Source organism: Dicentrarchus labrax, unplaced genomic scaffold, assembly GCF_905237075.1.
Source record: "Dicentrarchus labrax unplaced genomic scaffold, dlabrax2021, whole genome shotgun sequence".
Lineage (NCBI taxonomy): Eukaryota > Metazoa > Chordata > Actinopteri > Moronidae > Dicentrarchus > Dicentrarchus labrax.
In genome coordinates, this window is record NW_026136705.1 from 18938704 (window position 1) to 18963840 (window position 25137).

The following is a 25137-nucleotide window of genomic DNA, read 5'->3' on the forward strand; positions in this document are numbered from 1 at the left end:
AATAGTGTATAGTGTAGTGGAAGTTCCTCCAAACTGAGAATTCTCATGGCTGTGAAACTAATGAGTGTAGAAACACATTTATGAAATACAAAATGATCTTCTCGGTCATGACTTATATTCCTACATCTCTGGAAATTATAACTCATGTTTTTCTGCTTTACTATGTAATAGTAACTGTCTAAGATTTTGAGGAATTGATACGTTGTATTATAGCAAAACTCTTCTGAGAGTGGGTAGCTATAAACCACCTACTCTACATTTTTATGGCAAGCGTGAAACGTACTTGTTAGCTGACACAGCTCCACAGGAGACAGACTATTTTAACAGGAATCAAGGAAAGAAAGAAATCTTTAACAAGTGTGTAGAGGTGATGATTATAGTGTAGATTCAGAAATAATGTAGATTTAGTAGAAATATATCGCTGGTATTTGGCTTGTGTGGAGTTAAGGTCCTCTTGTGTTTGACCTCTTTAATACTATGGCATAGTGTGACTGTAGCCAAGAAAAATCAATTTTTTAAAATGCACAACTCCCCTACTCTACATATTAATCAATGGAAGCCTTTATCCACTGACGTCAAGGTCAGTTGCATTTGTAAACCCTAATGGGAAGACAACATTTAGCTTTAAGAGAGCTGCTGATTTATTGAAATTCTATATCAAGTTGAGTCAGCTCATGTTTTTTGTATGTCTGACATCACACACAATGTCTCAATAAAGCTTTTAGGCTCATGTCAGCAGCAGTTTGCATCTGAGAAGACAAGGAAAGGAACTCCAGATAGAACATAACTGCAACATTTGCCATTAATAGATAATTAATAAACATAACATAAGTCCAACATTATTACAAACACAGAGATAAAAACCTACTGGATATTTAATGTAAATATGATAGTTGTTATAAATGTCCACTCATTACAGAAGGGTTCTTGTTTGGGGTTTGAATGTTCTAACGTTTGTTTGTGTGTGTCTCCTCCCACCATCCAAAAACATGCAAGAAAGGTGAGTGAGAAACTCTAAAGTAGTTTGCAAAGACGTTGTCCCACCACATGGGAAGGTAAAATAACTTATAGTTGTTCCCAACAGCCACACTGGGAATAACTGTACATACTTCCCTGGAGGACATTCATAGTCTCACACTCAGTTGTACACATAAACAGTGGCAGAAATACTTCAAATCCTGCTTCCTGTCTCCCCTCTGCACATCTGGCAAATCGTGTACTTGTCAGATTGTCGGTTTATGAAATTTACAGTAATGGTTTGACACAGCTCCCTCAATTCTGAGAACGGTGTGGTGTGTGTGTGTGTGTGTGTGTGTGTGTGTGTGTGTGTGTGTGTGTGTTGTGTTTGGGGTTGGGTGGGGTGGGATGGGTTGTGCCCAGCCAGCCACTTCGGTCAGACACCTTAAATTGCACATAGGTGTGAATGTGAGAGTGAATGTGTCTTTGTGTGGAAGCCCTGTAATGAGATTCCAGCCTACTGTGACTTTATACAGTCACATAAAATGGGGATGAATGGAAAAACTGATATATGGGTAAAAAACATATTTGATGTGTGTCAAAGATCGACATTTCCACTGTGTGCATACTTTTTTTGTGAGAATATGAGCGGATGCTGTAAAAAGCCGGTGTCACAAAGAGATGTTTATTAAAGAGATGTATGGTTAAGACATATAAAGAATGAGACAATAAAAAAGATAGAGTCTACAAATTGGGAGAATATGAGACAGAAATGGAGAGACCGAATAAAACCCAACAAAGTCATATTCTGTATAGACAGACACACTACATACATGTAACATACTAAAGATACAAGGTCAGACATAGAGTCTTTAAATCTCTTTTGGTGTTCATTAGGAGTACAGACGGGACCGTTCTTTGCTGTTTCTTATCTGCATCTGCATTCTTATCTTTTTTCTTTCTTTTTACAGTGAGAACACCTTTGTGTGAACTTACCAAGACCTTTGGGGGTGATTCCACTGCACTCCAGCGGGTTGATGGCCCAGTAGTAGTACTTAAGAGTGTGCATCAGCTGCAGGACGGTGCCAACACGGCGGATGGTGGTGTAGATGGTGGCGGTGCCAATGAACTCCGATGACAAGTATGTGTAGAGGGATAGTTGGACCTGTATAAACAAACAACACACACACACACACACACACACACACACACACACACACACACACACACACACACACACACACACACACACACACACACACACACACACACACACACAGATTTATACTGTAGATAGAGCTACATACACACACATACATATGCACAAAGGTCGACGGACAAATACGAACTGTCAGACCCCTTCTAGGGAGAAACAAATCATCTGTGTGTGTTTCTGGTGTTCAAACAAAAGGCAGTTTTATTGTGGAAAGATAGCCACAGGGGAATGAGAGGAAACTTCCCTCTAGCAAAAGCAACAATGTTTTCTGCTTTGTGTTATTTTTGATGTTTCTGTGCCTGAAGCCGCCAAGCGTCTGAGGAGCTTCTTACGCAGCGCTGACATTTAAGGAGGGCGCTCACCAATTGCTCATTTCTGTCTTCCCTCCCTTCCTGCCTCCTGCTGTTCCCCCATTTCCCTTTCTTAATATCACTCTAACCGATCCTCTCCACAGCCCATACACAGATTCGAGTCTGCTCAAGCTTACAAATCTCTGAGCTCATTACAGTGACCATGACGCGAAGGACCAGCCTTAACGAGGTAGCTCTGTTTAAGAGGATGAAATTAGCGGAGTGCCGTGGCCTGACCATACCGCATCGCAGCTCATCTAGAATGGAGAGGGCACTCAGCTGACTTAAACGGCCTTCATTACATTACATTTCACACATTGAGCTGATGTTTATCTGGTGCGCTTTACAACAAGTTCAGCTGCAGACAGGCCTGACATTCCTTGATCATAACACTATAGTTTGGGCTGCATTGCTGCAACAACAGCTTCGAGCCTCTGAAAGGATTATGTTTACCAGAGGTGCTCGGTAAGAGAAAACATTGCAAGCGAGGAAGTTACTGTTACTGTACTGAGATGAGATTCACATGCAATTTATTCAAGTGTTTCATTAAGTCCTGAGTATGACCAAGGCTATTCCTGCCAATGATGGAGGGGATAATAATACCCTGAGAAGTGGAAAGTAATAAAGCTCAGTAAGAGACAGAATGGTACAGTGGAAGTAAGATTAAAGGATTAACTGATTTTTTTGTGTTTTGCTGCTGAGTACATAAATTATGCTTGTCTTGTTCTCATTAAGGCCCTGCTGAATGTTTACAGGCAATTCATTGTAATTTTCTGTATTGGCACTCAATTAAAAGGTAAAAACCAAATAGGCAATCACTTCTAGCCTAGCCACTTTGAACTGTTTTATGGTGACGTGTCAACTAATGTTGATATGTTTATGCTGTGTTAGATTCTGACTTTCACACCCTCCTCATTCTCCTAAGCAGCAGCTGCTGCTCAGTCACATTTCTTCTGTCTTAACTCCAGCATGTCCCGGATAACGGCACCGCTATACCCAAGAGCCAATCACTTCTCAGGGTCAGAGGGAAGAAGACAGGGAGTCAGGAAGTTCTGAAAATAATGGAGGCAAGAGCTGACTGGCCCCACGGGAATGCCAAGAACACTCACATCTAGTTCAGAGTGAGAGGGAAAAGAGGAACTACACATCTCTCTCCTGTCCTGGGGTCTCTTCAAATGTCACTTTTTCTCTTTGTTTCCTTCACTTGTGTGTTCTGTCCTTTCCCTGTGTGATGCGCCAGTTCCTCCCTCCGTGTCCTGCAACCTCCTTTCTTATATTATTGTAAAGGGCAACGGCCACTAAGATGTCACTCTCAACTTCCTGCCTGAATTTTCCTTGCATTCAGAGAAAACCCCCCTGGACATGATAAGCATGGAATACATTATCTCTTGGCTTTATTTTTCTATTTTCTCTGGCTGTCATGCCTGCTGTCACCCCCATTAATTCTCTTATTCAGACCATCATCATCTGTTTTTTTTGCAGCAAGGTCATAGAAACACACACACACACACACACACACACACACACACACACACACACACACACACACACATTCAGTAGATACACACAAATAAACGGACCTTGGCAGGGGTGTGTATCCAGATGGCAGCATTGAAGAGGACATGGTCACAGAGCTGTTTGAGGAGAGGCGCTCCGTGAGGTAAACCATCCAGATACTTGGCGAAGGACAGGAACTGTTCAAGTACCGCCCTGGTAATGTGGACCCGTGACGACTGGACAAAAGACAGGAAATAGAGGCTGTAAGTTAACCAGACTGAATGGTCATGTCAACCCTTGTTTTGCCTTTTAACTAAAACAATGTCTTTATATAGCACTGTTTATCTTTAGTCTTCCTCAAAGTGGGTAAGAGCTCACCAACAACAGCTCCTTTAAACTGTTACAAAAGATAACTGCATCCTTACGGTACAGTAGATGCATAGTACCCATGGTTACTGTTTGACATTTTAGTGACACAAAGGACACAACAAGCAGAAGAGTTCAGTGTAGTCAAGGTCTACAAATAATTCAATTCAATGACATCGGTTTTATTTAAGTTATTGTGTCAGGAGATGCTTTACTTTGGTTACATTTAATCATCTGCTGCATTATGCTTTGCAGTGCATAATCTTAGATGCCTATGTTTACAGTTGCCAAAGGTGTCAAATCATTCATTTACACCAGCAACCAAGTCTGTAATTAATGAGGACACATTGTCTTTTTGCACATTTGTGGCATACTGTTGAGAAGAAATAAAATTAAACTAATAAACATCTCCTCAGAGAGGTGTTGATTCAACAGTATGATGGTTTTGAAGGCTACAGTTTTTGGTACTGTTGTAATGTATTGTGTTATAAAGAGTTGTTTCTATTATTCTGCCTACCCTCATAAAAATGGGGTGGACAAAATAATAAAAACACCTGCCACTATAACGCGATGCAATTCCACAGCATTAAGTTGAATCAACAACACTTTCAACCAAAACTGAACATTATAACCATCATGAAGGTAGAATTTATTGCACTATTGAATGTCGTTTTACTGAGATGTACCTAATAAACAGGCAACTGAATGTACAGCAGACAGGTGACAGTATCAAGGCAATTAAAACATGATGCCCAATAAATAAAAAAAAAAAGGTATGTAGTTACATAAGCATTATAAAACCAAAGACCTTATAAGCATTGAAAACTTAATGTAAGTAAGGGCACAAGGCTACTCTCTTCATTCACCCAACAACAACACAAACTCTTCATGGTGGAGGACTTTCACTGACCTTCTCAAGCAGGTATCCAATCACCAGGAAGCCCTTCCCTCCCAGCATTTGCTCCTGCATGGCCACTGAGCTCTTCAACAGCTCCACCAGGAACGCCAGCAGAGTGGCACTACAACACACAAATTGTGCACACATGTTTCCGTAAAGCTGCTTGGAAATATTTGATGGGTTTCTACATGTTCTCTATTAGAGTGTGTGAGTAAAGAGGCAATAAAAACCTGCTCCATGTTTGCTTCACCTCTCCCAATACCCACATTCACCTTCTCCCTCATTTATTTTTAATAAGCTGGTGTATTTTTGTTTGTTATCGTTGTAGTCCTGATTATATTTGACAAATAGTCTGACTGGAGCTAACATGATGTGGAGATGCTGCCTGATATGTAACTGCATTAAGACTCATGTGATGGAGGCAGTATCAGGACAATCTTGGAGCAAGAAGAATGCAGATACTCCAACTTTATAAAAGCTGCTCGTCGCTCCGGGGAAAACCACATAACTCTTCTTCCTTTCACACTTACTTACTATGTCCTGCTTTTTATAATCAGTTATTTCTAGCCTGCAGCATAATTGTCAAAGGTTGGTCTTTCAGATGGAAGATAATTCTCACACATATAAGTTTCATCTTTCTCTAATGTCACTTATAGCCTCTTCTTTTCCCTTTCCCTCATTTGTCTTTGAATCCATTGCAGGATCAGCTGCAGTACACGTTGCACTTGAAAATACAAAACAAGCATTTTTGGATGTTGTTGTCCATTTAATGTACTAGAAATCATTTATATTGTTTATATTACACACAGTCACTGGGTTCCATTTATGTATATAGACCACTCACCAGACTGTGGTGTCCACGCTGCTGTCATTGAGCTGTTTGTAGTCCAGCTGAGCAAAGAGAGGGAAAAGGACCTGGATGCCTCCTATAGAGTGGATGGCACTGTGGATGGAGTGAGTAACGATGGCCTTCACATCCTGTGGGACGGAAATGGACTGTTAGTGCTGACAGAGACACGTACGTACACGGAGACGCACAGATAAAAATCACACACTCACTCAGTGTCATTAGAAATTAAACTGCTCTCATATACAGACATACACCAGAAGATCGACTGTTGGTCTAAAATACAGCATTACTACGTGTTACTAAGTTTGAATGGAAATTAAAGCTAAAAAATTTACATTGGTCAGAAGTAAGAAGAACTAAGTTGTTATTTCACAATGAATGTACATATTGTCCCTTGATGTTTAATGTCTATTGATCATTAGCTTCCAGATTTTCATCGATTTAAAGTTAGAAGATGTAATACATTTTCTTAATCCTGTATCGCAATACAGATCTTTTAATTTCAACAAGGAAAAAATAAAAAAATAATTTTAATCATGCCAAAACTCCCAATTTCTTTAGCTCTGTAAATGGCACCTGTGTTAGTCACGTTACACCGTATTCACTGAACTGAACTTGTAAAATAGAGTATTGTGCAACCTGTACTAGATAACTAAAATAACTGTATAACTAAAATACAATTGGATTTACTTGCTGCCCTTGTCATTTGTAATTGTTGCCTACATTTTTGGTGCAATTTTCCACACAATGAGCAAAGGAGGCATATTTTACAAAGAGATACAAAGAAGACTCACTATTATCAAAGCAGAGTCTCACCAACCTTGAACAAGAGCAAGGACACTTGGAAAGATATTTGCTCAAATACAACTATCATGCAAGCAATATCCCCAACAGGGGAGAGTTCAATTATCAGCTGAGAGTCTCACCAAAAAAAACTTCATGACATCTTGGTATTTATTGCAGGGTGTGGGGTCTTTCACAAGGTGCATTTTGAATTTTATTTCTTTTTCCACTCGTCTTTCTATGGTAAAACCCCACATCCACAGTAGCCTACTCCAAGCAGGGTAAATACTACAGATTTTTCACAACTGCAGCTGAGGCAGGTGTGAGTCACCCGGTGACAAAGTAGCTTCATAATCAGACTGAACTTCCATTTCATTTCACAATCATTCATATATGAGTTGCTGAACAAATCAAAAGATGTGGCAGTGATTCAGAGATCTGAAACCAGGAGCGTGATGAACAGCCACTCAAAAGAATCCAGCCGGACTGACCTGTAGCATGAGTGCGTGTGGTGAGTGGACGAAGATGGACGCGTTTTCCCTGGGTGATGACTCCAGGCAGAGTTGAGCATCCGTCGCCTTGGCGTTGTAGGTGAAGGAGATGGAGCTGGCCAGCTTGCCATCGTACAACACCTGCTTGTGGTGCTCAGCCAGGTGGATGTCACTCTCCGACTTAAACTTGAAAGTGCTCTGCAGTGGTGGGGAGAGAAGATGTCAAAGGTCGCGTGAGACAAACTTTGAATCAGAACAACAAATGACACGGCCAGACACAAGAGAAGTGTGAGTGTGTGTCTGTGAGTACACGTTCAACACCCAAAATGGAGTCTGCTTAATTGCAGCATGAGTCGTGTGTAAACAACACAGCATTAGCTTAATGAACACAGTGCTAACCCGGGCACTAATTCAATTAGCCCAGAATAAAAGATGGGGAGGGGGAGCGGATGTGTGGGAGAGAGGCGCTCAGAGCTCGGAATTTATCTTCTCTCTTTGTAGTGCACCAACAAAAAACACACAAAAGGGTACAGACACAAATAGACAAATTTGTGTTATTCAATTTCTGAATATTACATTCCATTTTGTACACCAACTTTGACCTTTACCACACGCTGCTAAGCATTTATCTTTCTGAAATCTAAAGTTTCTTTATCATGGACTATTAGCCTTGTAATATTTATCGGATATTAGTTGCTCATACCAAGAATACAAAAAACTTGTAAAGAATTTTAAGGCATGCCTAAACAGACACAAACCTTGTATCATTGGCTACCTTAAAGAAAAATGTTTTTTTCCATGCAGATATTGTAGGAGGTGTAGGTTGCACTTTGTGTGTGTGTGTCTTCATCTATGTCTATATCTGTCTGTCTGCAAAGGTCTATGGGTCCATATATCCCGCAGCGGTGATGATACACACATGAAGCCCCGCAGACGAAAGGCCAGCGAGTTGCTCTGCCACCCTTTGCAGCAGCTCCAGGCAAGGGGCGCTCTCCCCTTCGAGCGGCTGGGTCCCCAGGTGCCTTGATCAGCCTGGCTGCACAGGAAACCTCCAGGCTGCTCACAGACCTGCAGGCCCGTTTTGTTCTGAACCTTTCATCTAATGTCTGGTGTAGAAAAAATGCCCTGAGCAGTTTCATCCATGCAGCACTAAATTTCACACTGAAGTTAAGAGCGCCTTGCACAATGGAGACCTCTGAAGAAAACGGCCCCTCTACTGTGTAACAACCTTTTCTCCATCCAGGGGCTGAATGCAAGTCATTGGTTTTCAAACATTGTCTTAGTTTTAATTTTCTCTTTCCCTCCAATTATCAGAATTACTTGTGACAAGAAAACCTTGCTTGGATAATGAATTATTACTTTGCTGAAATACAAGAGCTGATGACCCACTGTTAAAAATCAATTAAACAGCTATGTTAAAAACCTTATCCTTCAAAAGTAACCCAAAATACTGCAGCCATGTGCAAGGATAATCAATCACAAACACAAATAAATTGCTCTTCGGTTTATGTTGAAGGTTAGTGGGCCCTCGGCATAAAAAAATACTGAATAGCCTGAATGTGGAATTAATACGCTTATTAACATGCACATTTTTTGCAGTGTAAGCCCTTTTATTGTGGTGTGTACTTGTGCATATGTATAGATGTTGCTGTGTAAATGTGAGCTTGTATTTATGTTGCCATGCTGAATGATGGAGGCATGCAGTGATAACAGCACCACACACACACACACACACACACACACACACACACACACACACACACACACACACACACACACACACACACACACACACACACACACACACACACACACACACACACACACACACACACACACACACACACACACAAATCCATTCAGCTCATTAGTTTAATTAATATTAAAATAAATACAAATCTAGGTTATCATTTATTTTTCAATACTAAATACAATAGTGATTTGAAACTTTGAATTTCAGTACTGATACCTTGCCAGCAGTTCAATAAAGCTGAATAAATAAAATCTGATTCAAGAAAAAAAATAAAAAATAAAACAAATTCAGCTTTTAGGACAGTTCAATCAATCAATATTCTGTGTTAAGGACATTTCATTCTAAGTCTTATACAGATCTGTTTTTAGGGAATATAATACTAAAATATTAAAATGCACAAAACAAAAAGACTTTTATAGAACCTGTCAAATACACACAAGTCACATGTGCACACAAAAACACACACAGAAACATGACAATACAGGGGTCCAGATAGACTCACACGGTCCATTAATAACGCTGTGGCCAGACCACTGGCAGTGCTCTGCAATGAGGACATCTGGACTCCTGATGAACAGTGCAACCAGCGACTCACACTCAACAACACGTGAATGACAGGACATACACAGAACAAACATATACACTTTCTTTTAACCATAAACCGCACAGAAAAACAAGATGTTATGTTCCATCCTCTTCTGTCACTATGAGGACATGGAAGTGCTGAACTACACACACATACAGACTTTCAGTACACACAGCGTGACGGCCATCATGAGGAGCGTCGAGCAAGAAGACCTTGAACACCCTCACTGTGCTGAAGGCTTGTTTAGCAGAGCGAGCAGAGTGTCTGTCTGCTTTGTGCTCCTCATTACCGAACAGTAACACTGACAGTGACTGAGACCAAGAGGCTACATGGAGCTACGCGCACACACATACACATGTGCGCTGTAAAGTATGCATACATGCAGTTTTCTTCAACACCGATCAGGCAATACCTCAGGAGCAGCTTGTCACATATACACATCAGCATCTGTGTGAAGTCAGGAGAACAAGGACCGGCCTATATTCACATTAAGACAGGAAGCTGTGTGACACAAGCTGAGTCCCACTGGCGTTCTCCTTTAGCTGACTGAAAAACGTGCACACTCATCATTACAATACTAGCACCAGGCCTGCAGCTTTGAAACAACTGAGCCATTTAATGGTCTCTTCTGGGCATCTGAGTTGCCCATTCTGCGCCATGCAGAGACGCAATCATCTGACTGATCAGCCCCAGGAAACTGTGGGCTGTGACAGAGAAAGAAATCAGTATTCATGGCTGGGACACAGCACTCCAAGCATGTGATGATTAGGAGTGGGTATATAAAGTGGGTATAAAACGTGCCTTATGTTATATGATGTGAGAAGGAGCGTGAAGTGAAACTCACATGGTATGATTCAGTGCTCCTGTGTGACCTTATGCAGTCTGTGTGTGCTCCACATGTTGTCAATATGTTTCTCCACCAGTGTCACCTTATCAAGTCTTGGTAACAAAAGCAAATTTCTGATTCAGTATATACCCTTTCTAAGGAGCTGTTGAAATACCAGCAGCTGTTCGCACACATCAGCAGCCTCAGATATCCGTGCAGCCTCACAGTGCGGAAATCTTGACAGCTTTGGACACCTTCATAAACAAGCTGTAAGTGGCCTGAGGCGTGCAAATCTGCCAGAACAAGAAGCAGACAGCTGGCAAGGTGTTGTGACATCTCAGCGCTGTCACCGATAGCCAGGCCAAAAGGCAGAGAAGATGATTTCTAAAGCTATCAGTGTTCAACACCCAATATTGTGAAGCCTCATTTGAATAATTTTTATTACCACAGGAACGTAAAGTTCTGTGTCTAGACTCCGGGGTTAAAGGCAAAATCCTCATATATTTCCAAACTGCAAATTCCAAACATCAATTTGTGATTTCCCAGAAGGTATTTAGCGATAGTGTTGTCATTTACTTTTTTGTTGTGCCCCTTTAATCTCAATCTGCTTCATCTGTTTTAACTTAACATATACACTGATTTTGTTCATCTACAGGGATGCATATCTATAACCTCCAGAGAATGTGTTTAAATCTAGGTAGGCAGTAAGTTCAGAGGATGTGGTTGTAATTGCAGCCATGCCCCTCGCTCAAATCACAAGATGTCTTCAGCTGCACGACATCATGATGTACTGTTGAGAATTTGGAATTTTCTGGCTCTTCTGAAACAGCAGTATACATGTACACTGATAGCGGTGACTTTCTGGCTGACATTAGCAGAATTAATCAAAATGAAAAATGCTCTTGCACCTATTAGATTAGCTCGCTGAAGACAGCTCCCCTGTCAAAAGCTTGGTTTTGGACAATAACATTTGTTGCATCGAGGTTGTGAAGCTGTTTCACATTTTGATTACCTCTGCCTCCTTTACTGTACACTGGATCTCTCTGTATTCTTGTTGAAAAAAGGGGTACATACATGTAACAATGCTTGCTTTTTAGCTACTTTAGTGCTGAACTTTAGATTTCTTCTCCATACATCCTAATAATCCTAAAAAGAAAAGGAAGTATCTAATAATGTACTCTGATTCGGTGGACAGACTGTGGAGTAGCTCAACTGATGTAATAGAATATAATAAATAGTCGGCCAAAAGTTATGGATAAATGGATGAAATAGTTAGATGAAATAAATAGATAAACAAATAGTAATAGTTAAAAGTAAAGGTTAAATGGTGGAAGTAGTGAGCTAACAGTGGATACAAAGTTGAATTAGAAATTGGTTAAAGGGTGAATAACTAAAAGTAACATATACACTTGAAACAGACAGCTAAAAATAATGAATAAACGATTAAAATAGATAGCTAAATAAAACAGTTTAAATAGTTTATCTAAGGAATGGATAATCAGCAACGCTCGTGAGGTAGTCCTAAATGCTGACGCCACTACATCTCTGTGTAAACTAATATCTATCTCAATGCTAAGAAAACAGCACTGAAAATGTCTTTGTTAAAATGTATTAAAAACTGCAAAAGAATTAGGGTTATGGGTATGTTGTGTTAGGGTTAGGGTTGTGCTGAATTAGGGTACTGGCTGCTTTTTTTCAGTCCAATTCAGGCACTGACTATAAGAGAGGATGCACAAAATGCAAAACCTTCTGTACAGGCCATACATTAACTGACAACAAAAACCTCAACCTTCCAACCACAAGGGCACCCTGGTACCAATGTACAGGCTATATTTGCTATTGACAGTCCAAGAATGATTGATGGCCTCGACTACTTCTAGCTGACAATGTGAACGGGCAAAGACAGCATTAAGTAACATTGTTGATGCTTAGGTTGCCAGGATATTCTGCCTGCCAAACAATGCATGACATTGATGCGCTGTAAAGCGGACAGAGAATATACAGTACAGTGGGTGATAAAGTAGTATGTGGGTGCTGTCTCACCTTGTATCCTGGGCCAAGTTGGTGAATGGCGAAGATCTGAGCTGGGTTGAGAGCTTCACTGAATACATAAATGGCTCCAAGCTGACCACAAAACACCCTGTTAGCATCCGCTGTCTCTGATGAACCCAGGAAACACTTGTCATAGCTCTGAAAAGAAGGTAGAACACAAGAAACATTTAGCTATCATAAGGACAAATAAGTTCATGTCATTCTGTGGTGATGAACATGGCGGGATGTTGAAAAACAGATTCACTTTTGATAGCTGCCTGTTTCTAATCACTCTGTTACAACTTTGCCATCACCTGCTATTACATTCTTTCTGTCCGGTCGCCTTTCATCTACTCCATCCCTGTGATAGCCTTAATCACAATGAGATCTTTACTCTTCTGCTTCTTCAAAGTGATGAAATAAGTTTTATCTTCAGCCTTCGGGACAAAACAAACTCTGATAGCATCGACACATTTTTACCGTAGTTCCTTCTCTTACGAGTCTTTCGGTGTGCCGCGTGAACATTTTACCCCAAGGTTGAGGAATTTCTTACAGAGAATAACACCAGTCCTCTGTAATTGCAGCAATGTCAAGAGCCAACCAGAGAGGAAGTGTAATGAAGGCTCTGCTGCCAGTGAGAGGTCAGGCTACTTGTCCCCTGCTAAACAGGAAAGTTTGAAGCTGGAGTTTGGGTGAGCTGTGCTGGATCGAGGCCCAAGGGCAACTCTGGCCCAGCTGACGACTGCAGAGGGCAAATCTCGAATGTTTGCCAATATCACAATAGGAGGGAAGTGTAAGTGGAGCCAAACCAATACTGGATTTCTGAGGCTGGGAGCAAAACTTTTCTGAACCAGACGCTGCAGAATAATAACTTCAATATCCATAACTGACTCTGCAACACCGTCTCCAACTCTATGACAGTTTCTTAATGACCCCAAATGTGTTTTTCTAAAATATTCAATGTAACTGATCTTAATAAAGACCAGTGCATATAAGAACACAATGCTTCTGTCCCTCTATTGGTGTCCTTACATCATTGGTGTTGACGTGCCAGGCCATATCGCCGTAGGAGACGAGTTGACCGTTGACATAGCAACGGATCTCGGAGTTCCTCCAGCGATTGTAGATGTGGACGATGCTGATCATGTACCACTGAAAAATACAAAAAACACATTCAGAAAGACACAAGACGATAAATAAAAAAATACACTCCAAGTGGCAGTTTCTCTTCAGAACTGTTATGTTTTCTGCCATTTCTGGTGTTTTTTACGCAAACACTGCCATATCTTAATTATTTTTAATTTCTTTACCTATTGTGAAACACTCTGAATTGCCTCTGTGTTTGAAAGGTGTTGCTTGCCTTACCGTATCTATACTATTGATGAAGTTTTTGTATATTATTTTTTACCGTGCACTGCTGATGGCCAAATTCATTATATTGACTAGACCACCATAAGGAAGATCTGCTGAAGCAACACAATGTTTTGAAGATTATTGATACAAACCTCCTGCTGTGCAGTGATTCATTTTAGAAGTTTTTAGTCAACCACTATATGTTTGTATCAAGATGTTTTTGTCAAAATTCAAGTCTTACTAACAGCAGTAGCTCTTTATGAGAGGGTTAGCTAACGTGGAAGATTGCAACATGCTAACCTCGTTCATTCACCAGAACTGTCTTCCAAAGCCATTAATAGTGTGCATGTGTATATGTTGATCAGAAATCATCTTCCCTGATGACAATGCACACAGGTTCCCTGGAGAAAGGAGTGGGGAGGGAGGGAGGGGGGCTAGAGATTTTGCTGGTGTATGCATAGTGGTGGACAATACCACAAGTGTATGCAAGCACTCACACACACACATTAACACATGCCCACAGTGGACAGAATGCTGTGAGACATGGTGACTTATAAATTGATCAAATGGAACCACTGGGAACTTTGTTAGGCAATGCAGAGATTCTACTGGGTCAGCAAAACCTGCAGAAGGCCATCTCATCAACTCAATGTGTGTGTACCTGCATGTGTTTGTGTGTGCATGCAGTGTGTGTGTGTGTGTGTGTGTGTGTGTGTGTGTGTGTGTGTGCAGGACAGTAGCACACTGCTGACAGTGCGGTAGAGGGGCAGTGTGCAGGTCTTAATTGACAGACCTTATCTAAACTCATCCATACTCCAAGCGAGCGCAAGATACAAGAAGAGAGCAGCAACACACTCCTGATGCTGTCTCATCTAACAAGTGGCACAAGATTACCAAACTCTGAATAAAAAATATTGTGTGTGTGTGTGTGTGGGTGTGTGTTTTCTTACCTTGCGGGGTTGGAAATCATATTTCACACAGTGCTGAAAGCCTTTTCCTTTTGACTTTAACGATGTCACGATGAGACAGTTTCCAACAAAGTGAGCAGAGTAACCTATTCCTTTACTAGTGCGAAAACTGCAAGAGAATCAGAAAGAGTGACACTCATTTCAGTTTGTTATCAATTTCAGATCTGTTTTTATATACAACTATTTCAATTAAAAAAATAGTTCTAAATTAAAACTAATTATTGCACTTCTTGATGAATGGTGCAACATTTGAATTTCTGTGTGACTTAAATACATGTTCACCATTTCATTAGATTTTAGTGAAACTGAATGACTTGACATTTTTGAAGTGATATTACATTTGTCAAATAAATTACATTTCAACCATGTTGTCTGGTTTGATTTGACAGAGTGGCTTCATTGTAAATACCACAATGTTTTTGTTTCTGGAAGCTACCACTACAACTGCAAAAGATCAACTACAACAAAGGAAATTCATCCATTTTTTTACAGATACAATTGTACAAAAAGAAATCCTGCCAACTAAAATACAAGCAGAGCAACTTTCACACTCACATATAGCATTATTTAAGCCAGTACCATCATGATTTTCAGGAATATTTTCTTGCAGCAGCACCAGGAGTCCCAGATCACAGGTTTGTAGAAAAACACTACTAATCCCCTTCCCTCCATTTTTCCACCATAATGTTTCTCTCCCTGCATTTGTAACCTTCACGTAAAAAAAAAAAACCCAGTCTCGCAGCTAAGCTTCTTCACAAAACAACAAGACAGATTTCAATTCTAAAACAGGCCCAGAAGGATCACACACATAGCAGAGCCAGAAAGCAGATATAAATCCCTCTCAAGTGAATCCCTGGTACACATTAGGAGTGGAAACAGTGTGTTATCGCGGCCTTCCTGCAGCTGTGAAGGCCTCTATCAGACAGGCGGCTAGAGTAGCAGCTGCATCTGGAGGAAGACGATAAGACTTGGGCCAGAGGAGAGGAGGGAACCCTCCCTCTCTCGCTCCTTACAATTATGACAACCTGACAAACGGTTACTAAGGAAACAGGATTACATCCTGACACTTATCTCTCGCGATGGTATCCAGAGAATATACGGATGCATGTCATCCTTCCTGTAGAGGACTGGCTCCCTGATTCTTAAGCAAAACCTTTCTGTTCATAATGAATCAGAGTTTGGCTCAGTGAGGGGAGGGGGTGAAGAACGCTGCTGGTTAGCGTCACGGAGCGAAGAGGTGGGAAGAAGCCGAGCAGCGGAGTAAAGGAGTTCAATTAAATAAAAGGTCAAAGATAATGAAGCTTCATAGTTGCTAACGGCTTGCACTTACAACGTTATCTTCGAGGCCAGCGAGGTCCAGAGCTGCATGACGAGCAGAAGTCCAACCAGCAGCACACTCGAGTGCCTTGACATTTAAAGTTATGTTCTAATTCATTATCTGTTTATCTATTAACTTCCTGTCCATGTCATTCAGTCTGATGAGTTAGATGTTTATTATCTGGCGAGCCTCAGTAAAGGAACTCATGGTCTGAATAAAAACTAGAAGAGTGCACTCAGGACAGAGAGTAGACATTAGATAAACTAAACTATTAATTGTTCAACAAGAATAAATAATTCACAGATAAAACAATACAATGTTTTGTCTTATGACCTTTGCTTTAGCTCCACCATCTGGGATCTCTGAGATAACTAGGCCTGCAGTCTATGTGTATTCTCATACGGTGATTAATCACAGCTCCCTCAACCTGCTTCATTCACGTTCACTTCAGTTAGTTTCTTCTTACTTTAACCAGAATGCCTTTTGACACCCAAAAGGAACAGGCTTGAACCTGCATTAATCAGCTGTGTGCATTTCGTTGCTCGGATCAATAGTAAAAGCAGAAGCAGGGGGGTTTGTTTGTACAGTCGACAAGAAGTAACTCTCACTTCTTCAGGAAAAAAAGTCTCATATCTTAAAGATGTGCTGCATTACAGTAAGGACAACTGTCAGTGGAGAGGCTGGTATTTCTGCATCTTTTGCAGTATTTTTCTGTTTGCTTCTCTCTTTCTTTTTGTCTTTGCAATCTCTGCATGACTGCTGAAAATGGAGAATCCACAAAGAAACCCTTCCTCTGTGATCCTGAAGGACTGACATAAAAACCCTATGTTTACTACTGATGTTTTCTCGACTCCTTTTCTTCTATGAAGCTCCTCTCTAACTGCGCTGGCAAAAATATCGATGTGATGTCATTGAGTCAACAAAATGGGCCAAGAAATTAAAGATTTATGTCCGAAAGAAATATTCTGATGGTGCTGAAGTGTTGAAGAGTGAGTGTTTCATTTAACTTCAAAACGTTCTTTCATGTTTTATGATGTTGTAAAAGACGTTTTCAGTCCCAGTATTTATTTTTACTGTATTATGTAATATGAAAGGTATTCTACTCACCAATAGAGGTACGGTTTGTCTTTATCCACGTTGATGTTGTTGAGTGGATCCTGTCTGAACCAAGTGTTGATAGTGAATCCGTTCTGGTAAGGCCATTTGGCAATTGGCGGCAATGCTATGGCCTGGGGGAGGGCACACACATCAGATCAGCTCTTGCAATGTTTATAACAATCAATATCAGTCATTACTTTCTTTTCATCATTCAGCTCCTTGCACTGGCGGAGCAAAGTGCCAATTAGGATGTGCTGACTGCAACAAAGAATGCAGGCTGATGGACGAAAGACTCTTCAGCGATTTGGGTGCACATAGAGTAAATTTGACAATTATTTTAAGAATGGTGCTAAAGTGTGTGTGTGTGTGTGTGTGTGTGTGTGTGTGTGTGTGTGTGTGTGAGAGTTTTTATAATGGTCAGTCTCACCGCTGCACTGCGTCCTGGAAAGTTGAAGAAGGTATCAGGACCATGTCTCTGAGGCATCTGGTTCAACACCGACAAGAGCTTGATAGCATGTCTTGGCTAAGAGGAGAGGAGAGGAGACGAGACGACAGGAGAGGAGACGAGAGGAGACGAGAAAGAAAGAAAGAAGGAGAGAAGAAAGTGATTTGATCATTATTATGTGACAGATGCCGATTATCAGAGGCACAGAGGAGAGACTATAAAAAAAAAACATGGCGTGACATCACATCTCTACCACAACCCCACTGGATCAATAACTCTTCAATCACCTCCGCCCTCCCCCACAACACCTCATCAATACCATAGCAACCCCTAATCGATCTGTCTCTTGAGAGGGCTGCTAGGGGAGGAGAAATTGGAAAGGACAGGGAAATAGTGGTGAGGTGGATGAGTTGGTGATAGTTATTGGACAGAGGAGGTATGGAGAGAGGGCTAAAGGGATAGATGATGGCCTTGCTGTGGATCACTGATCAGTGACCAGGGGTTGTTGATGGCAGTTGTCCTGGAGCTTGAGTAGAGAGGAGATTGACGAGACGAGACTAGGGTATATTGACTTAGCTAGTGGCTGCCAGCAGCTGCCAAGGCCTCACACCCAGCCAGTGAGCTAGGATGGCAGAGGAGAAGGTTTAGCCTCCCAAAACCACCCTAAATGTCCACAATTTGGTTTTAAAACATCCACTCTGAGTGAACTAAACCCCAGGAAGCTGGGCCAATCAGCAAACTACAGGGAGCAGTTAAGAGGATGACAACAAGGAGCACTTTAAGTGGAATTTATACCAATCTCATTAACAGGTACTTAAAGTAAACTCGGCATTGCAGCTCTAAAAGTAAGCATGAATCAGCAACTGAATGGTGTATTTCTTCCCTCATTTTCTTACAGACACCAATTTAATTGGATAATTTAGGAAAGATTCTACAATAAAGAGTGTAACATTATGTATTTTTAGTTTGAAAACCTGACGCAATCAGGTGTAAGAGTGATTCATGTTGATGTTTAAGTGATGTTAAGGCATTATTAATGAAACAATTTTCCAATCAGCTGCTTACACCTACTGACAACAACCATAACCAAAAAAAATGAATATCGGGCAGCACACAATAAGAACAGTTTCTGGGCTGGCTGCACTAAAGGTGGAGAAAGTTAGAAATAAGTTAGAGAAGGGAAGAATAAATGAGTTCTTGAGCAAGGCATTTACTGCAGTGCAGCTGCTTGGCGGTTAGTAATAGAAGATATAGTTTGTATGAATTTAGAGGATGAGAATGTGTTGCGGAAAGGGATTCACTTAATTTATAACCTATTGGATGAGTGTTTCACCTTCACAGCTGATCAAGCTGTTGCTGTTTTGCTTTTTTTTCATCTTGGTTCTATTAGTCTTACAAAAATAACATAGTCAAACCACTGTAGCATTAATAACATTGATTACTAGAGAAAAAAAAACATTAAACGTAAGCTAAATTGCCCTTGTCTTGACATACACTCACAAATCCATCCAAACACACATACACACACATAGATACACACCCATCCTCTATTATTCTGGTCTATTAGCACAACCATACCAAGTGGCATTGAGACTAATGACACACAAACAACTCATGCTGTATAATTAATCTAGTACAAAATAAATTTAGCTTCCACGAATATTAATCATAGAATACTGGCATATGTGAAAAAGTGAAATATCTCATTTTTGCAGCAAATAGTCAATTTCAAGTCTCCTTTGATTTTAAACACAAGAAAAAGAAAAACTTTTCAACATTTCAGTTAAAAAATATACACACATATAATGACACAATCATCAGAAATGTAGGCATTTTCCAGAACGAATCAAGCAAACTGTTGCTTTTAATTCAAATATAAAATATGCCGTTGAGTCATTAAAGAAAATCAGAATAGCAACTAAATCCAATCATGAAAAGCAGCTCTTTATCAATATCCAGCTAGCTACGTCAGTCAATATGAAATAAAATAATAATTTATGACATAAAACAATATACAATAATGATAACACTGTTATTTTTATCCATTTTTTTGCAGTGTCAATGTAACACAAGAGTTTGTTGTCTTTTAAGCAAAAATATTACTGTGGTCATAACACAACCTAAACCTCCATTCATTCAGTTCTTTCTTACCCAGATGCCATTGTCTCCCCTCAGCATACTGAAGAGCAGCTTCAGCTCTTTGACTGTGATGCTGTAACTGGCCATGACTCCCAACATGTCCACCAGAAGGTCTGAAAAAACACACACAGTAGAAGAAAGTGAGCTTAAGAGAGCAAGTGTGTGTGTGTGTGTGAGTCAGCATTTGAAAGGTCTTCTACTGACACTTCTCAGATATGGTGAGGTCATTGGAAAGAAATCTGAGTGTGTTGGATCCCAGTCCTGTGAGCTCCTCCACTGTACACAAAATACACACAACCTAGAATCTCAAGCAGAGTTGCTGTGTACAGCATTACTTAAAACAGTGACTGTGTGCACCACGATGTAATTTATTGTCACGTTAGTATATAATAATACATCAGGTAATATGAGGCCAAACACACTGAGTGTATCAAGTACTCTCAGCTACTAGCTAAACAAACAAAGAGCCATGTAATGCTTTGACTAATATCGACACCAGTGACATGCTCAGCGTGTATTGTGTACATGAGGTTTGTTAATGAATGCTGATTTATTACCATACGCTTAATCAATAAACTCCCAGATAATTGAAAAAAACCTTGTAAAAACCAATGTAAAAAAATATATATATATGTATTGGCCAGGCCAGTTTTTTCCTGCTTCTATTATTTCTGCTAAGCTAAGATAAGCTAAACTAAGCTAAGCTAAGCTAAGCCAACTGGTATGAAAATCTTGGCAAGAAAGTTAAGTGTGTTTCCCAAAATTTCCAGCCATTCCATTAATTTATTCACAGGCAATAACAACGTGTCAACAAACTCACTAACGCTTCAAAAGAACTTGTTTAATGACTACATGTCATAAAGTTGACAAAAACAAGGCTTAAAAAATATTTCCCTCTGAATATGTAAGCAGGTAATTCAAAAGAACATTATGTAAAAAAACATTTGTTTAGTCAAAATGAACTTTCTGCCTGACTGACTTTCACTTCACACAGCCACAACAGATCAGTGTGGATATGACAGAGGCACAGCACAGCCTTCTCAGTGAGGCAGTCTGCTTACAAAGGCTCTTCTTTCCCATTAGGCCTGCTAGATATGAATAGAGTCTTCCCACAATATTTCATTAGCCAGAGCCCAGCAATAGGGAATAAAGCAGAAGGCTAGCTCACTGAGGTGCTTGGTACGAGAGGAAAACTCAATACACAATGTCCTAGATTCAAAACCCCTAAGCTCTGTTTTTCGCTACAATCAATCCATGTAGGTCATTTTAAATAGTTTTTAAAAAGTGTTGGAATTATGGTTCAGAAAGGGAGTCTGTGAGAATTGGCATTAACTTGACTTAAGCAAGCGTGTGCCATGTTGTGGTGAGCAGTAATAAGTCAGAGAAGTTATAAAAGCACATTATCCTGTGGCGGTAGGTAGGACAGAGAGGACACTGGGGGGAGGGAAGGACAGGACAAGCACTCCGAGGCATCATTAAAGGGAAGTCAAGGTCAATATGATCATGTAAAGAGATGGCTGTGTATGTGCTGTTCTGAAATGAAGCCCTCCATACAAATCGCAGCACACAGAAACATACTGAGGTCATTGATCTGCTTTAGATGGGTTGTTATGAATGTGTGACTACAGGGCAAACATACATGCACACATGAAGTAGTTCTGTTGTGAAGAAAAATTCAGGGAAGGAAATCTTCAACTACTGGATCTGAACTTAAAAACACAACATCAAAGTCGAAGAATAAAAGGTCCAAAGTAAAGAATATACTGTCAGCTCCAAATAGAGTTTAATGTCAGAAATGTCTCATCTAAAATATCAATCACAAACTCAACACTCTTCTATACACTGTAGAAGAAACAGAAGCAAATCAATACACAAGAATGCAGTCTCAAGACATGCCATGTGGCTTTTACTCTTTCCAATCTGCAATTGTTTTCCACCTACACATACAACCCACTGTTAAATGCAGGAGCTCTTTGTGTGGTTTTGAAAGGCACTTGTGATAAAATCACTACCTAAGCCAAGCACGTTGTGGATAAGTGGGAAAAGCTAAATTAAATAACGCAATGCCACACAACCTTCGCGACACCTTTATACTCACTTAACACCACGAAAATAAGATACTTGAAAAGGGTTAGGGTTAGTTCCAGTCCAAAATAAACTCCTCTTCTAAAATAAACTATTATCCAGGAGGAATTTCAGGCTTGAAAACATACCACAGCACTGTACCTGCTTTTATTAAAATAATCAGAAACTTTGATGAAAATAACATCTGAATTCTTGTCCTGTGCAGCGTTTAATACAATTAACCATAATATCTAAATCAATCGTCTTGTAAAGTTGGTTCAAAACATACATCAAAAGGAGAAAGGTCTGAGAAATACTGTTTACCAATCTGGGGAAACTGACACCTTGGATTAAATCTGAGGTCTCTGTGTTGTCCTGGACTCAGATCTAAGCTTCAAATCCCAACAAGGTGATGAAAACATAATTACCTTTGAATTTCCTGATATAGGTCTGAAACAATTTTTTGCAATTGGCTTTGAATTGCTGCACTTCTTTTAAAATCTTGTATTTTATTTTATTTTATGCATTGTATTCTTTATTTATTTATTTATTTTTATTATTATTTATCAGTGGGTTTTATTTTCAATCTTATGTTGTGTATTCTATGTTTTCTATTTCCAGCTGAAAATGTTTTATTATATTTATATTATTATTATTATGAATATTAAGGATTCAATAAGACAGTGTGAGGATATGTCACAAGAGACGTGAAGATCAACAAAGCTCTCTCAGAACATGTGTGTGTTTCTCTTACAGCTTCAGGGGAGTGGTGTTGTGATGATTTGATCATATTGTGTTATCCTTTTGACAGTTTCTAAATGTCCAAATAAAAGCCCTTGTTGAAGTTTTTGTTTTACTTTGAGAAGTTTAAACGTAATAATTTTACACGTGGTTGTGTACACATTTGCTATATCCCAATACACAGTAAATGGATACTGGAAAAATATTGTGATAGTGATTTCAACACATTCATTTTTTTCATTGTGCCTTACTACATGCTCATTAGTGCAGACTCACCTGCGATCATGTCGTCCACAGTGCTCATCTTGAGCAGTACCTGCTGGATGAGGCCGACCTCGGTGCTGGTCTGCAGGTTGCGCACGCTCTTGCGGAGGATGGCGGTGAACATGCTCCAAATCTCGGCCTGGCACGTCACTTCGCAGTGGGACAGCAAGTCCACCATGCAGCCGATGCTCTCCGCCTCCTGGATGATGAAGTTCATCTCCAGGTCAAACTCTCCGCCCACCAGCTGGAGGAGGGTGAGGAAGAGAGAGAGGGAGGAGGAGGAAGACAGGAAGGGGAAGGGGAGGAGGGGCAAGGTTTGGGAAGCAGGAAAGGGCAGGGAACCGACGTTAAGGAAGGCAGTTAGTGGAAGTGTTAGGACGGGGGAAAGGAAAAGCGGGGGGGTGATGAAGAAAGTGGGAGGAGAGAGAGAACAAAAAGAGAGAATGATTTAGTGAGGCATTTAACCTTTTGTCTGTAGGAGAGCTAAGCCTGGCGTCTGATGGATGCTGATTGTGGTTAGGAAAGCATTTCTTCTGCCGGAGGCCACACATACTGCAACAAATAAATGTCCTTCATCTGTGTACACACACACACACACACACACACAGACACACACACACACAATGCCATCTCCTCCTCTGCTTTCTCTCTAATGTGAGGAGCGCAGCACTCTCCTCTGTGAACTACAATCACTCTCAAAATACAGCAGGCATAAAAATGGCCCCCTCTACTGCCTCAGACATAGACATAACCATGCAAGCACACACACACATCCACACACAGACACTGACTAATACACATTTCAGTCCCTGTCCTCTCACATAGCATTAGTCAGAGGACACCATACTTTTAAAAAATCGAGTGCAAATGATCTGTCTCATAATGGCTGGTGCACTATAATCACTTGTGATAGTGCAGTCTTCATATCACTGTGACTAACTAACTCTCTCTCACACACACACACACACACACACACACACACACACACACACACACACACACACACACACACACACACACACACACACACACACACACACACACACACTTATGCACCTCATGAACACAAGCATACCCCACGCAGTTCAGCCTCAGCATACTACACTATCCAGGAAATGGTAGCCATGGCAACCAACAAGCTAAGAGAGCTCAATTGAGGTTATTAAATCAGATGGAACAGAAACATATAATAAGTTAAGAGAAGGCATCAGAGGAAAGATTACGAGCAGAAAAGAACATACTACAGGATCAACGTGACTGTGACTGTGGTCTCTGCACAGGCTGAGGGAATAAAAAATAATGCATAACTCAAGCACAGTCAGTATGTTTCACCATGAGATGAAAAGAAGAGAGAAGTCCACTGCTATCTGAGACATTTCTGTAGTGAAAAAAGTCAGTGGTTAAACAACCTTTAAACACAAATAACTTTTTAAGTATGGCTGTGAATGAATTCAGTATTATTGTCTCTACACTCTTGTATCATAATGAAATGATAATGCCATGTTTTCATGTTTACAAAAAAACACAAAACAACAACATTGCTGGTTTGAACAACAATAACTGAGCCTTGATTTGCTACACTGTGATAGATACACAATCATATCTATAATAATTTATAGTGAGAATATGAAACTTCCGAAAAAGGAAATAACACTGTCTTCATCTTACAAATGAAAAGTTGAATCTATAAGATATTTATAATCTCTTGGTCTGACCAGTAGCTTATGATGGCCAGTGTAAGCTAATGAAGCAAACTTTAGCTGAACATATTTATGATTTAGCTTACTGATTTTATGAGTCTTCTCCACTTGTGCTACTGTTACAGGTGACAGGTTAAGAGTGTCACCTAAGGTGTCTGTTCAGCAAAAGTTAATTAAGTGTGTTTCCATCCACCTATTTTTATGCACATTTTTTTATTTCCCTGGAGCGATTTTTCAGTAATGTTACACAAATTAAAGGACTAGTGTGGACCTTCAATAGGTATAGTGTGTAACATGCAGGTAGTTTTCTACATGGTTTTCCACTGATTGAAGCTTGACTTGAGCTCTTTTAATTATGTCATCTTGTTGGATTTTTTTGTTCTAAATTTGGATGGAAACCTGACTATGGCCTTGCTTTAAAGAAACTAATTGAAATAAAACCG

General features: G+C 40.2%; 1 protein-coding gene across 23 annotated transcripts in view; it reads right to left on the reverse strand.

Annotated features, from left to right (window-relative positions):
- The window catches only part of nbeaa (neurobeachin a), an 87694-nt gene that overhangs the window by 37401 nt on the left and 25156 nt on the right, over window positions 1-25137 (reverse strand). For all 23 annotated transcript variants that reach the window (XM_051400702.1, XM_051400692.1, XM_051400703.1 and 20 more), the window contains exons 2-13: window positions 23007-23238; window positions 19938-20038; window positions 17769-17864; window positions 17351-17472; window positions 14908-15034; window positions 13637-13756; window positions 12617-12763; window positions 7409-7606; window positions 6129-6262; window positions 5297-5405; window positions 4104-4256; window positions 1954-2122 (exon numbers count right to left, since the gene is read on the reverse strand). In XM_051400702.1, coding sequence (XP_051256662.1) covers window positions 1954-2122; window positions 4104-4256; window positions 5297-5405; window positions 6129-6262; window positions 7409-7606; window positions 12617-12763; window positions 13637-13756; window positions 14908-15034; window positions 17351-17472; window positions 17769-17864; window positions 19938-20038; window positions 23007-23238 — 1708 coding nt within the window. The remainder of the gene's footprint in view (window positions 1-1953; window positions 2123-4103; window positions 4257-5296; window positions 5406-6128; window positions 6263-7408; window positions 7607-12616; window positions 12764-13636; window positions 13757-14907; window positions 15035-17350; window positions 17473-17768; window positions 17865-19937; window positions 20039-23006; window positions 23239-25137) is intronic.